The sequence below is a fragment of the Pseudorasbora parva genome, chromosome 13 (genome assembly GCF_024679245.1).
Source record: "Pseudorasbora parva isolate DD20220531a chromosome 13, ASM2467924v1, whole genome shotgun sequence".
Classification (NCBI taxonomy): domain Eukaryota; kingdom Metazoa; phylum Chordata; class Actinopteri; order Cypriniformes; family Gobionidae; genus Pseudorasbora; species Pseudorasbora parva.
Window position 1 is genome coordinate 23,054,049 of NC_090184.1, and position 15,218 is coordinate 23,069,266.

General features: G+C 44.0%; 1 protein-coding gene across 4 annotated transcripts in view; it reads right to left on the minus strand.

The window, feature by feature from the left end:
* ncs1b (neuronal calcium sensor 1b) overlaps positions 1–15,218 on the minus strand; it is an 87,981-nt gene that overhangs the window by 60,226 nt on the left and 12,537 nt on the right. For all 4 annotated transcript variants that reach the window (XM_067413528.1, XM_067413530.1, XM_067413529.1 and 1 more), the window contains one exon: positions 14,056–14,080. In XM_067413528.1, the coding sequence (XP_067269629.1) occupies positions 14,056–14,080 (25 nt within the window). The remainder of the gene's footprint in view (positions 1–14,055; positions 14,081–15,218) is intronic.

The following is a 15,218-nucleotide window of genomic DNA, read 5'->3' on the forward strand; positions in this document are numbered from 1 at the left end:
GATTTGCATAACGAGTTGTGCAAATCATGGGGAAAACCATACTCGTCGCGCCTATCGACACCCCCAGTTCTCGACTTCGGGTGTGTCGTGGGCGCGGCTGAGGCTGGTTATGGGACGCTGCCTCGCGTCGAGGAGGCGTTAGCGAGCTATCTGTCTCCCGAGGCAGCAGCGTCCCTGAAAGCCCCTGTCCTGCCCACCAAGCCATGCAGGGACACGTCGTCCCTGGTGGGCAGGGCGTATCGAGCGGCCGGTAGAGCTGGTAGTTGCCTGCACACCATGGCGGTACTGCAGGCATACCAAGCTGAGCTCCTCAAAGAGCTAGATGAGGGAGAGGGTCCGTCTCCGGACGATATTACAGAGCTGCGGAAAGCTACCGACTTGTCTCTCCGCGTCACCAAAGAGACGGCCCGTGCTATCGGCCGCTCTATGGCTGGCATGGTGTGCGTGGAGAGGCACCTGTGGTTAAACCTGTCGGGGATGAAGGAGAAGGAGAAATCCTTCCTTCTGGATTCCCCGATAGCTCCTGTGGGTCTCTTCGGCGACGCAGTCAATAGCGTTGTCGAGAGATTCCAGGAGGTGAGGAAACAGTCGGCAGCTTTCCGGCAGTATCTCCCTCGCCGCCAGGGACCTCCTGTAGCCAGCAGGGAGGTCTCTGGTGGCCAGTCCCGGCCCTCCACCAGCGCCCACAGACAGGCGCAAAAGGAGAGCGTCGCTTCCCGCGCCCCTCCCGAGGGAGCCTGGCAAAGGAGGCGACGTTCTCGCCAGAAGTCTTCTAAGCCGAAGGGCGACTTGAGGGAAGTCCTTCAGGCGAAGAAGGCTTCTGGCAAGCGGTCCTAGCTGCGGCAGGATCGCTCAGAGCTGGCCCTCCCGGGGGCGGACGACCGAGGTCGTTCCGAGCCCGCAGCTCTGGGGAAATCGATGTTGTGTTCCCGCCGTTAACAACGCTTCGGGCCTCATCGGTTTCCCGCGTACGTGCGCCGTCCCAGCCGCCTCGAAATCGACCTGCGGCGGGGCAGCGAATGCGTGCGCACACCGAAAATCCTCCCCGACTAAGCTCTGCCGGGTGGCCGCTTCAGGGGGTCGGGCAGGGGGTTCGGTGGGTACCAGAGACCAGCCTCGAGAGGCTGGTTCCCCTAGTAGAATATATCGGCGCATGGATGTGCCTCCCGAATATTTCTGCTTGGGTCCTGAGTACAGTGGGAAGGGGGTACAGATTGCAGTTCAGAGTTCCACCACCGAAGTTCAGCGGGGTGGTCTGGACTGTGGTCCCCCCGGCCCAGAGGCAGGTTATGGAACAAGAAGTGCAGTCTCTGCTGGTCAAGGGGGCGATAGAGAAAATCCCTCCGCCAGACAGGGAGTCGGGCTTTTACAGCCGTTATTTCATTGTTCCCAAAAAGGGTGGAGGCTTACGTCCAATATTAGATCTGAGGTACTTGAATCGGTCTCTGAGGAGATTCAGGTTCAAGATGCTCACAATTCAAATGATCGTGAATCTGATCCAGTTCGAGGACTGGTTCGTCACGATAGATCTAAAGGACGCATATTTTCATGTCTCCATCCTTCCTGCCCACAGGAAGTTCCTGAGGTTCGCTTTCGGGGGCGAAGCGTACCAATATCGGGTGCTTCCTTTTCGGTCTAGCTCTTTCCCCTCGCACCTTCACGAAGTGCATGGATGCAGCTCTGGCCCCTATGAGGCTGCAGGGCATCCGTGTGCTGAATTACATCGACGACTGGCTCATTATGGCAAAGTCGCGCGAGATGGCGATTCGGCATCGAGATGTCGTTTTAGCCCATCTCAGGTGCTTGGGGCTGAGACTGAACACGGCCAAGAGCGTGTTGATACCCGCCCAGAGGACCACGTTCCTCGGGGTGGTATGGGACTCAACCTCGATGCGGGCGAGCATGTCTCCCGCACGGGTGGGTTCTATACTGGCGGAGGTCTCAGGGGTGAAGCTAGGCCACAGCCGCACTGTGAAGCAGTTTCAGAGACTGCTGGGACTCATGGCAGCAGCATCCAACGTAATTCCGTTGGGTCTGCTATACATGAGGCCCCTCCAGTGGTGGCTAGGAACCAAGGGGTTTTCCTCGAGGGGAAAACCTTTCCGTATGATCAGGGTAACGCGCAGATGCCTTCGTTCCCTCGTTATATGGAAGGATCCGAGGTTCCTGTCCCAAGGGCCTGTGTTAGGAGCGTTATGTTGCAGGAAGATCCTTTCAACAGACGCCTCCCTCACGGGCTGGGGCGCGGTCATGGAAGGCCGGTTCATGAGGGGTTCGTGGGGACCCCAACATTCCTCCTGGCACATAAATTGCTTGGAAATGTTGGCGGTTTACAAAGCTTTGAGGAGCTTTCTCCCAGACCTTCACGGCCACCATGTCCTGATACGATCCGACAATACGTCGGTGGTATCGTATCTCAATCACCAGGGGGGTCTGAGGTCACGCCCACTATGCAGGTTGGCGCTTCAGATCCTCCTGTGGTCCCAGGGGAAACTGTCGTCTCTCAGAGCGATGTATGTCCCAGGGGACCAGAACCAGGGAGCAGATGTCCTGTCAAGGCAGGGGCTGAGGCCCGGGGAGTGGCGGCTCCACCCAGAGGTGGTGGAGGCCATGTGCAAGAGGTTCGGCCCAGTGGAAGTGGATCTGTTTGCTTCCGTAGAAACGACCCACTGCCCACTGTGGTTCAGCCTCAGGCCTCCGGCCCCGTTGGGGCTGGATGCCATGACACAGACGTGGCCGAGGCAGCGTCTGTACGCATTTCCCCCGATCGTTCTGCTCCCGGGAGTTCTAGAGCGAGTCCGCCGGGAGGGCGTCAGCCTCCTATTAGTGGCACCCCGGTGGCCGTCCCGAGCTTGGTTCTCCGACATTGTGGCACTTCTAGACGGAACCCCGTGGCAGGTCCCTCTGAGGAGGGACTTGCTGTCTCAGGCAGGGGGTGTGATTTTCCACCCCAGGCCAGAGTTGTGGAACCTCTGGGTCTGGCCTCTGAGGGGGCACAGTACCTAGAGGAGGGTCTGCCACAAGAGGTCGTTGAGACCATTCTCAGCTCTAGGGCTCCCTCTACGAGGAAACTGTATAGCCTAAAGTGGAATGTCTTCACTAGCTGGTGTAGAGAAAGGGGGGTGGACCCAGTTGACTGCGCAGTCGCTTCAGTACTGGAGTTCCTCCAAGACCGTTTCTCCGCTGGTTTGACCCCATCCACTCTGAAGGTGTATGTGGCAGCCATAGGGGCTTTCCACTCGCCTTTGGAAGGGGGCCCTTTGGGTAGACACCACTTGGTTGTGCGTTTTCTCCGTGGGGCTAGGAGATTGAGGCCTGCGGCTCATCCCAGAGTCCCGGCTTGGGACCTGGCAGTGGTTCTGGAAGGGTTGGCTGAGGCCCCCTTCGAACCGTAGGAGTCGGCTGAGGCGAGAAATCTGACCCTGAAGGTAGCATTTCTCCTCGCCATCACTTCTCTGAGGAGAGTGGGGGACCTCCAGGCATTGGCGGTCACGCCTACTTGCTTGGAGTTTGCCCCGGGCGGGGTGAAAGCTATCTTGCATCCCAGACCGGGTTACGTGCCCAAGGTCCCATCTTCAGGGATGGGGTCAGTATTTCTTCAGGCTTTTCATCCTCCGCCTCACGCGACGGCAGAGGAAGCTAGGCTGCACCTGCTCTGCCCGGTTAGGGCATTGAGGATCTATCTAGACAGGTCGGCTCAATGGAGGAAATCGGACCAGCTTCTGGTGTGCTTTGGCCCCCCTAAGAAAGGGTTGCCTGCGGCGAGACAGACTATTAGTAACTGGATCGTGCAGGCGATAGCCACGGCTTATCGGGTGCGCAATATGCCTTCACCCATGGCCGTGAGGGCTCACTCTACGAGGGGCTTGGCCTCCTCGGTGGCCCTCCTTTCGGGAGCCTCACTTATTGAGATATGTGAGGCGGCGGGTTGGGCTAATCCACACACCTTTATAAGATTTTATAAGCTGGACCTCCCGGCTACGCCGGGTGCTAGAGTGCTTGCGTCCTGAGTGTGCCTGGGCTCCAGCTTCACACCAGGATGGGCGTGTCTCGGTGTGGCATAGTGGGTATTGACGTTCCCAGAGTGTCGTCACTCGACGACGCAGTGTTGAGTTCCCTCGATATAGGGAACGTCTCGGGTTACTATTGTAACCCTTGTTCCCTGAGAGGGAACGAGACACTGCGTCTCGTCGCCACACCTACACGTAGAGCGCTCGCTTCATCGCAAAGGCTGTCTGTTGTTTGGGGCGGCGCCTTCTTATAGCTTCCGTGTACGCCGTCGCCGGTTACGTCACGACGTTGCACCAATCGGATTGGTGGCTGATTTCATTCATACTTCAGAGCCGTCACGCTGGGGGCGTTCCCAGAGTGTCGTCACTCGACGACGCAGTGTCTCGTTCCCTCTCAGGGAACAAGGGTTACAATAGTAACCCGAGACGTTTTTGCCCGTTGCTTGAACTTCGCTCACTTTGCTAAAACTCTACACACAAGTAAACATGACACAATACTGGGAAATATACCATTCACATCTGTGTCAATTTGAAACTCTACTATCAAAACCTAACATTCCTTTGTCAAAATGTAACTCTGATGACAAAATGATACACACTTGCATCATATGAATACACTTTCAGATCAGAGGGAACACACTAGTCTACTTTATATAAAACACTGCAGTCTTTAATTTTCTCTGTTTTTATTCAGTTCATCAGTCAGCATTTTGTGAAGCAATGCAACACTTTATAGTTTCTGTTCTTTTTTTTCAACAAAGGTTTTCACAACAACCAAAAATGAAAGTACTGAAATGTTACAAATGACATAATACTGTACATCACAGTACTACACTTCACACTACAGTACAATCTCAATGGTACAGTTCTATGTACTGAACTATTATGTTACACAAATATAAAATAAAAATTCTTACTTAAGGAGCACTAGCCAACTTGCAATACAGTAAAGTGATATGGTACAGTATGTAGATAGATACAGTCTGGAATGGAGAGTTGCTGTTTTCCAATCTGAATGTCCTTATGATGGATGCAACTGTGAACCGGCTTAGATGTGGGTGGATTCTCTGCCCAGCTTCCCTCAATGTCAGGCCATGACTTACCACATGAAAAGTGGTTCTAATATCATCTGAAATATTGTTCTGTGTATTTCTCTCTCTCTCTCTCTCTCTCTCTCTCTCTCGCGGGAGGGTTGGGCGTCGAGGGTTTTCCACGTGGAGAGGGTGACTTATTGGGCTTTTCTGTCTAATACTAAACTTATTTAATCTTTTTTTCCCACCCTGTTTTTTCTAAAATAATAAAACATTTGAATGGAAAAAAGATAGTTACATATTTTTTCAGTGAGACTTTAGTGTACTTTTTGGTTGGGATCAGGATGGCGTCCCTCTCTGAAGGGGTAGCGCCACCTGTTTCCCTTCGTCACGGCGTCAGGTGCGTTCCTGTGATCGGTGTGACTGTGGAGGATGTGTTGATGGCTGTTGGAGAGGAGATCGGGTACGAGAATATTGTATCGGCCTCTCGCATGAACAAGGCGGTAGTCCTTTTTGTGAAGGAAGAGTTTCAAGTTAACCGCCTGATAACCAATGGAATTGTGGTAAGTGGAGAGTTTGTTATTGTTTCGCCACTCGTTGCGCCAACTACTAAGGTAACTGTATCAAACGTACCTCCATTTATTCCGAACGATGAAATTGAGCGAGGGCTCTCACGTTATGGAAAGTTTGCTAGTGCAATAAAAACGCTTCCACTCGGCTGTAAAAATGAAGCGTTAAAACACGTAATGTCCTTTAGAAGACAGGTATTCATGTTTTTGAATGAACCGAATTTAGACGTGTCCTTTAGAGTGATGTATGAGGGAAAGGCATATATGATTTATGCAAACGCTGGAAGCATGAAATGCTTTGAATGCGGGGATGTTGGTCATAAGAGACTAACATGCCCACATAAAGCTGGCACTAGTGGGGCAAACGCCGGGCCGAGTGCTGCGGTCGTCATGGCGAATGCCTCAGAGGACACGCTGCCTCCAGTTGTGGAGGAACGTGACACTCAAGTTGTTGAACAGGCTGAAAGTGTTATCGATGATGGTCAAAATGAAAATATGGTTGCTGAAACAGAATTAAGTGAAAGTGATGTAATGAACCATGTTGTGAGTGACCAGATATATGGTGAATTGGCGAGTGCTAATGTTGATCCTTCAAAGGATGAAGAAAGTTGTGACACAGAGATAAAAGATGATGACACGTTTTCTGAGATTTCTGATATGGGGTCACAGTTAATGGGAGATGTGTATACTTTACAAGAGATAAACGACTTTCTAGATTCGACATTTGGTAAGACCGTTGATGTGTCAGACTTTTTTCCGGATGCTGAGAAATTCGTCGCGACAGTAGTGTTGTTACAAAGAACAGTCAGCTATGAGGCCCTGGATAAGAAAAAGAGATTTAGATTGAAGAAGATGGTAACAAAATTGCGAAAGGATAAACTTGTTTCTCAAAGACATCAAGATGATTAAATATCACATGGTGACTTTTACACTTTGCTGTTTTTTCCTGTCCCTACTCACTCTATATTTCTATTCTTATATGGATGTTTTGAGGGTGGGTTCTCTAAATATCAATGGGGGAAGAGACAGGGGTAAATTAGCGATGGTTTCAGAATTTCTCAAAATCAAAAAGGTTAATGTTTCTTTTTTACAAGAAACGCATACTAATAAGGATAATGAAATTGAATGGGGTATGTGGTGGAAAGGCAAGTTTGTTTTGAGCCATGGGACATATAATAGTGCAGGTGTAGCCATTTTGTTTTCTGCAAACATGAATGTTAATATTTTAAATGTAGAACAAATTGTTGAAGGTAGATTATTGTTAATAGAAATTGAATATGATGAACAAATGTTTGTGTTTGTTAATGTTTATGCCCCTAATAGTGGTCCTGAGCGCCAGGATATTTTTATGAAATTAAGAAATGGAGTTCAGAAGTATGATGATAGTGTGTGTCTTGTAATTGGTGGGGACTGGAATTGCACAACAGATTTTACTCTGGACAGAAATGGAGAAGAGCCTCATAGTCAATCAAGTAATACACTGTTAAAAGTTATACATGAATGTCAATTAATAGATGTTTGGAGAACAAGAAATATCAGTGTGAAACAATATACATGGTTGAAAGTGTGTGACAACAGAATTTGTGGTGCAAGATTGGATAGGTTTTATGTGAAAGAAATGTGGAACAATAGAGTAATGGATGCCTGTATTTATCCTAATGGTTTTTCAGACCATCATATGGTTATTTTGGATTTAAATGTAAAGAAGACACTGAGAGCTAATTATTATTGGCATTTAAATGTTAAATTATTGCATGATGTTGATTTCTGTGAAAGTTTTAAAGTGTTTTGGAGTAACTGGAAGTTGAAAAAGTCTTTGTTTGAGACTCTTTGTCAATGGTGGGATGTGGGAAAGGCGAATATAAGATTATTTTGTCAGAACTATTCTTTTAATACATCAAATATGATCAAAACAACAGTAAAAACTTTACAAAAGGATATTGAGTTGTTGGAAAATAATCTTGTAAACAATAATGGTGTACATTGTGATGTGTTGAAAGGAAAAAAACAAGAACTGAATTCTTTTTTACAAGAGCAGGCCAAGGGAGCATTGATAAGGGCAAGGTTTTGCACTATCAAAGATATGGATGCTCCAAGTGCTTTCTTTTTTAATCTTGAAAGAAAAACTGTTAATCAAAAACAAATGTGTCACCTTAGCTGTCAGGATGGGTCGGTAACCTCAAACCCAGTTGAAATGAGGAATTTATCAAGAGACTTTTATAAGCAGTTATACAGTGCTGAGAGCTGTGATGCTGAAAGTGTTAATGACTTGCTTAAGGACTTACCTCAGCTTGGAGATGAACAGAAAAATGCAATGGACAATCTAATCACTTTTAAAGAACTTACAGAAGCAATGCGTCAGTTGAATATTGGCCGTTCCCCAGGAATTGATGGACTACCTATAGATTTTTATCAACAGTTCTGGGAAATAATAGGACATGATTTTTATGAAGTGTTATTGGACAGTATAAGAAATGAAACTCTTCCCATAAGTCTTCGTAGAGCAGTTTTATCGCTGCTTCCAAAGAAAGGGGACTTGGGACTCCTCAAAAACTGGAGACCAGTATCTTTGTTATGCTCAGATTACAAAATTTTTTCCAAGTGTTTATCAAATAGACTTAAACATTGTTTAGACTTGTTGGTTCACAATGATCAAACGTATTGTATACCGGAAAGATCTATAATGGATAATCTTTTTCTATTACGGGATATAACTAACATTAATCAGTTTTATCATGTTGATCTGGGAGTTCTATCTCTGGATCAAGAGAAGGCTTTTGATCGGGTTGATCATAAGTATCTTTTTAATGTGTTAAAATATTTTGGGTTTGGTGACAGATTTATATCCTATATCCGGTTGTTATATTGTAATGTTTCTGTTCTGGTCAAAGCAGGCGGTGGATTAAGTGAACCAATAACTGTGTCGAGAGGCATTAGACAAGGATGTCCACTTTCCGGTCAATTATACAGTTTGGTTATTGAACCTTTGTTGTGCAGGCTGAGGAAGAGTCTTGAAGGAGTTGTAATTCCTAATTCAAATGACCATTGTAGACTTTTTTTATCTGCATATGCAGATGATATAACTGTTTTTATCAAAAGCCAAGACGACATTTTAAGGTTAAACCAAACTATTGAAATATATGAAAAAGCCTCTTCTGCTAGAGTAAACTGGTCTAAAAGTGAAGGGTTTATTATTGGTAAATGGGAAGGTACGGGTTTTCCTCAACTTCCGGGTGGTTTGCAGTGGAGACAGGATGGTTTGAAAGCACTAGGAGTTTTTTTAGGGAATGATCAGTTTCAAAAGAAAAATTGGGAGGGTCTGCTGGAGAAGGTGTGTGCTAAATTGTCGAAATGGAAATGGCTATTGCCACAATTGTCCTATAGGGGGAGAGCTCTGGTTATTAATAATCTCGCTGCGTCGATGTTGTGGCATAGGACTACAACTATGGAGCCTCCTGAGGAACTTATCTCTATGATTCAAAGGACATTTGTTAATTTTTTTTGGAATGGACAGCACTGGATCCGTGCAGCTGCACTTTATTTACCAGTCCAAGAGGGCGGTCAAGGCCTGGTGGATGTGAGGAGTCGGATCCGGGCGTTTAGGATACAAGCTGTGCAGAGACTTCTTTACAACAAAGATGTGGTATGGGCCAAAACTGCATGTGCTTTCTTGAAGCAGACAGGAGGACTTGGTTTTGATAGACACTTGTTTTTAATGAATCTTGAGGAAGTAAGCCTGTCAGAGCTTCCACCCTTTTATAAGTCTATGATACAGACATGGAGAACTGTTTTTAGAGTGGAGCGGGACATGGCTGATCAAGGACAGTGGACTCCAGAGGAACCTTTGTTTTTCAACCCAATGATCCAGACTAGACTGCTGTCCTCCATAAGTGTGAGGAGATGTTTGCTAAGGAATGGGGTTCAGAAACTTGGACATCTTCTGGATGAGAGGGGTTGGAAATCCATTGAGACACTTCGAGAGATGACGGGGTTAAAGTCTTTGCGTCTTGTTTCAAAGTTGAAAGACGAAATCTGTGATGCACTACCGAGCAGTTGCCGGACTTGGATAGGACTGAGACAAATGGAGGACATGAGAACTGGGCAGTTTTTCCCAGAAATAAAAATTTCACCTGTAATAAATGAAGAGGAAGACGGTGAAGTTGCAGACTCGATTTTATCTTTCAGGACCCCTCAGCTGGACTTTTTTAAAGAGGTATCTAAGAAAGCAATCTACTGCACTATAGTTAAGACCACACACCAAGTTTCTTTGAAGAAGCAAAAAGCCTCTAGATGGTCAGCGCTCTTACAACCAGACTTTCTGGTGCGGGACAGGTGGCGGACCCTGTATAAACCCCCTGTAGAGAAGCGCACTGCGGATCTACAGTGGAGGATTATTCACGGGGCCATAGCTACAGACCGACATGTGGCACACCTGGACCCAGCAGTAGTAGGGGAATGTCGATTTTGTGGGTTGGAGGAAGACCTAGAACATTTATTTTTAAGGTGTAGTAGATTACAAGATCTGTTTAGTTTACTTGAGACCTTGTTCATAAGATTTAATGAGGATTTTTCTGATAAAGTTTTTATTGGGGGAATGAAATACAATTTTTCAATGAGGAGGAAAATATGTTTACTTAATTATCTTATTGGAGTGGCTAAACTGGCAATTTGGAAAACAAGAAAGAACAAAGGCCTACAACTTGCTACAATAGATCCTGAAATAATGTTTAGACGGTTGGTAGAGGGAAGACTGAAAATTGAATTTGCTTATTATAGACTTACAAATAATGTGGTTTTCTTTTGTGATGTATGGTGTTTTAATGAGGTACTATGTATAGTACAAAATGATATGCTTATTGTGAATTTGTAAAAATTTTATGTTATTTAAACTTTTAAAAAAAATAATGGTCAGTGATTGTAGTATGATGTAAGGTTCATAGAGTAATAAAGTGCTTGTTAAACCTCAATCTCTCTCTCTCTCTCTCTCTCTCTCTCTCTCTCTCTCTCTCTCTCTCTCTCTCTCTCTCTCTCTCTCTCTCTCTCTCTCTCTCTCCTAATATTCTTGTCATTGTGTGACCCACACTGGTCAAAATGTTTAGTTATTTTTTCACCACAACAGTCAACCATGAAATATAAGGGTTTAAACAAAAATCTCATAATTGTTGAGAAAAGTCAATAGCATGTAGAAAAAAAACGTCTATGAACATGTGTATTTTTCCTGTGTTTATTTTTATACTTCATGTCACAATACAAGTGTATTTACAGTACATGTAAAGTAACTGACTCTAACTCTTCTATTTCCACCTCTTCCTTGATTATTTCTTCCTCTACCACCACCACGTATTCTTACACGCCATCCAATTGCTCTTCGACGAGCATGTTGCTGCAGTTCAGGGTTGTGAACATCCTCCATTCTCAAAAACTTCTACAGCAGTGATTGTGCTGTGGGCAATCTACATATTTATATACATATATATACTGCCAAAGTTGATTGGTTACGTAAATGGTTAAATGGTTGATTCATATTAGAGGTAATTTGCAATTAGATTGGGAATGCAATTAGAGGTCATGTGCCAATTTAGCAGACATTACAAATAATGTCAATGTCAGATATATTTTATAATATACATTCATGTATACTAATTATGATAATTGAATAGATCGTTTTGAATGCGATGGCTTACACAATAAAAAATGTCTGAGAAGTTCTGAAGTGTTTGACAGTGTAAGTGAGAATCGAGTCATCAGTTTTGATCAACAAGCCATATGCAATTATTTGTTGTCCAAACTGCAGACAGTTCTAAGTACTCTTTGAACACATGTGCCAAAGCATTTGCAATTTGCTCAAATCAATAAGAAATTCCAATCTGATGTGAAAAAGAAGCGAATTGTTCAGAGATCTGAACTTAATGTTTTGGGAAATAAAAAAATAATTTGAGAACTGAGCCAAAGCAATTGAGAAAAACTGTAAGCATGGGTCTATAGTGTTCAAGCAACGGGCAAAAACTGCAAGAGTTTGGAGACAGAACTTTGAAAGACACAAACATTTATCCAGCAAAGATGCATTAAATTGATCAAAAATGAAAATAAAGACTCTTATATAATGTTGAAAAAGATTCCTATTTCAAACAAATGCTGTCTCATAAAACTATCATGGTCTCCACAAAATATTAAGCAGCTGCTTTCAACAATGATAATAAAAGTTACTTTAGCACAATCAGCATATTGAAATGATTTCTGAAGGATCATTTAACACTAAGGAATACAGTCTGCTAAAAGTTCAAAATCAGCGAGAGACAGTGTTAACATTAAGTGACATGGCATCTGACGCACAGGAGCCAATGGCACATGTCGCGACACACGCAGTGACACTTCCGGTTCTCATGTGTCACTGACACTGTCACGAAACGCTGACACTGGCAGTGACACTAACCTAATAGTCGCGGAACATGTCGCTGTATGTGACACTCACTGGCAGATGAGCTGAACAACTATACTCACGTAATTGTGGCACAAAAGCCAAAATAAATATCCTATTTTCGTGACTTTTTTCCCCTCTTAAATAAATGTTAATCTAACTTGTTAAATTTAGTAATATGTGTTAGTTTGTGACAAGCAGTATCTGAGTGGCATGTGCCACTGAATGATTTATGCAATGCCAATATAATTAGTTGTGAAATATTAAAGCCATGACTGAGTAGGCCTAAGTATGCAAAAAATAAATTTGATAAAGTATTTACAAATTTGTCTTAACATATCAGACTCTGATACTATCAGATACTGTTTTTGCTACCGTCAAACTTGCAAACAAAATGTCAAATACACCACCCGTTGATGTTTCTCAACTGTCTTAAGTTATGGTGTATCTTTGCGCTGGCTATACTGACACCTAGAGGAGAGCGTGCAGCATGATGCAAAATTAAAGCTTTACTACAGTAACGGATGCGACTGTTAATGCGATATTTGTAGTGACTTATGATGGTTTGTACGTGTTTTCTAGGACGTGCAGTTTGCGTGATCAACAACATTGGCACCAATATTGGCATTGCATAAATCAGATACTGCTTGTCAAAAACTAACACATATTACTAAATTTAACAAGTTAGATTAACATTTATTTAAGAGGGGAAAAAAGTCACGAAAATAGGATTTTTTTTTTTGGCTTTTGTGCCACAATTACGTGAGTATAGTTGTTCAGCTCATCTGCCAGTGAGTGTCACATACAGCGACATGTTCCGCGACTATTAGGTTATAGTGTCACTGCCAGTGTCAGCGTCTCGTGACAGTGTCAGTGGCACATGTCACTATCCACTGACATATGCCAATGAGAACCGGAAGTGCCACTGCGTGTGTGGCGACACATGTCACTATCCACTGACATATGCCAATGAGAACCGGAAGTGTCACTGCGTGTGTCGCGACATGTGCCATTGGCTCCTGTGCGTCAGATGCCATGTCACTTAATGTTAATACTGCTACTGGAGACAGCTTTGCCATCACAGCCATAAATTAAAAATGTACATCGATAAAACTGAAAACTGTAATGACTTATTTTAAACTGTAATAATATTTCACTGTATTACAGTTTTACTGCATATTTGATCAAATAAATGGTGACTTGGTGAACAAAAGAGACTATCTGCATGGTAATACTTGTTTTACATCTAAATATACACACACTTCTGACATTTGTGCATCAAACAAACACATGCAAATAAAAGCATATGTTTGCACCTTCAGCTCTTTGTCACTTTAGTGACATCATTTATTCTCAGGAGGGATTCTTAAAGGAACGATGTTGTACTGAAAAGGCAACGGTACAGGACTCTCTCTCACACCTAAGCTCACGTCCCACTGCAGCCTCACATCCACATCCTTCCTCGCTGGTTTTATGTCTACCAGCAGCAGCAGCAGCAGAAATGAGTCAACAATTTAACCTGGCAAACACCCAGGGACACACAGTGCCAGGGCTGGACTGACCTTGGGCATGCCAGCAAAGGTGCCAGCACTTGGACTCTCTGACAGACTGAAGTTAAGTGAGGTGTGCCAAACGACACACTCATGCTCGCTGACATTTGGGCAAATGAATGAAAGGATGGACTGTAACATTACAGTCAAATGTTTGTGTTTTGAGGGTAGACACCAAGATTTTCCCCTGAGAAGCACAACTACAAAATGATGAGAGGAAATTAAAATTCTATGTTGAGTGGCCAAAGCAGATGGAGATATAAAAGCATGATGTACCTAGTGTGCCAAAAAACAGACAACAGAGGGAGGAGAGGAGGAGGATAAACAGAGAGCAGAGGGGTACACAACTGTGTAGATAAGATGACAGACGGACAGACAGACAGAAAGCGAGAAAGCATAACACATAGACAGAACCATGGATGGATAGATAGAATAACAGATAGATATAGATATAGGTAGATACATGGATAAACTTACCATTGCTGAACCTCTTTCTCTGTAACTGTAGGGGAAAATAGGAGAGAACACAATGAACAAATGATTGAATTAAAGACTTAAAAATATAATATAAATCCAGAAAAAAAAAACCTGATTTGTTATGCTAAAACCTGTAATGCAATGATTGGCCTATTATTCTGTTTACACAATAAATCCCCCTCTCATTTTCATGCATGCTGTTGCATTCACAAATTGGTCTCAATGAATAAATAATAGTGTTAATATGAAGACTAATTAAAAAGTACAGTAAATAAACAATTCCCCCACTTAAATATCAGTGCTCTGCCGCATAAGATTCAAATATGAAATTACCTGAATACATAATCTATGAGGGTTTTGAAATTGAGGAAATTAAAGGTACATTGATAAAAAATAATTTAGATAATTATAAGCTATGGAAATTAATAATCATAGGGAACACGTGCAAACCAGAAAATACAGAAAACAAAGAAAGTAAAACATAACTATAGAGACAAATACAATAAAACAACAACTCCTCAGACAACAAACAACATTACTTTCATTTTAACATTCTGAGAGGCTTCCCTAACAAACTTGATGAACATGGCTATGCATCCCTGTCTATGAGGAAAAACTAGACATTTATATGGGTAAAGATGGACTATACTGCAGTTATGCAATTTTTAATCTAACAGTAAAGTATTACCCTCTTGTGCAGTGTTCCCGGTCTGCAGTGGTCAGATTATCAAAAGTGGTCCAATAAAGGAACAGTGGTGAACCTACGACAGGGTCATGATGCACATGTGGAGCGAAGTGGAGCTACTGTAGCTCAAATTAGAAAGGTGTCAGAATACACAGTGCATGGCAGTTTGTTGCGTATGGTGCTGCATAGCCACAGACCAGTCAAAGGGCCCATGCTGACCCCTGTCCACCACCGAAAGCACCAACAGTGGGCATGTGAGCATCAGAACTGGACCACGGACCAATGGAAGAAGTTGGCCTGGTCTGATGATTCATTATTTCTTTTACATCTTGTGGATGGCCCAAAGTGTAGCTTTCCTGGGGAACACATGGCACCAGGATGCACTATGGGAAGAAGAGGGCAAGCCAGCGGAGGCAGTGTGATGCTTTGCGCAATGTTCTGCTGGGGAACCTTGGGTCCATGTGGATGTTACTTTGAC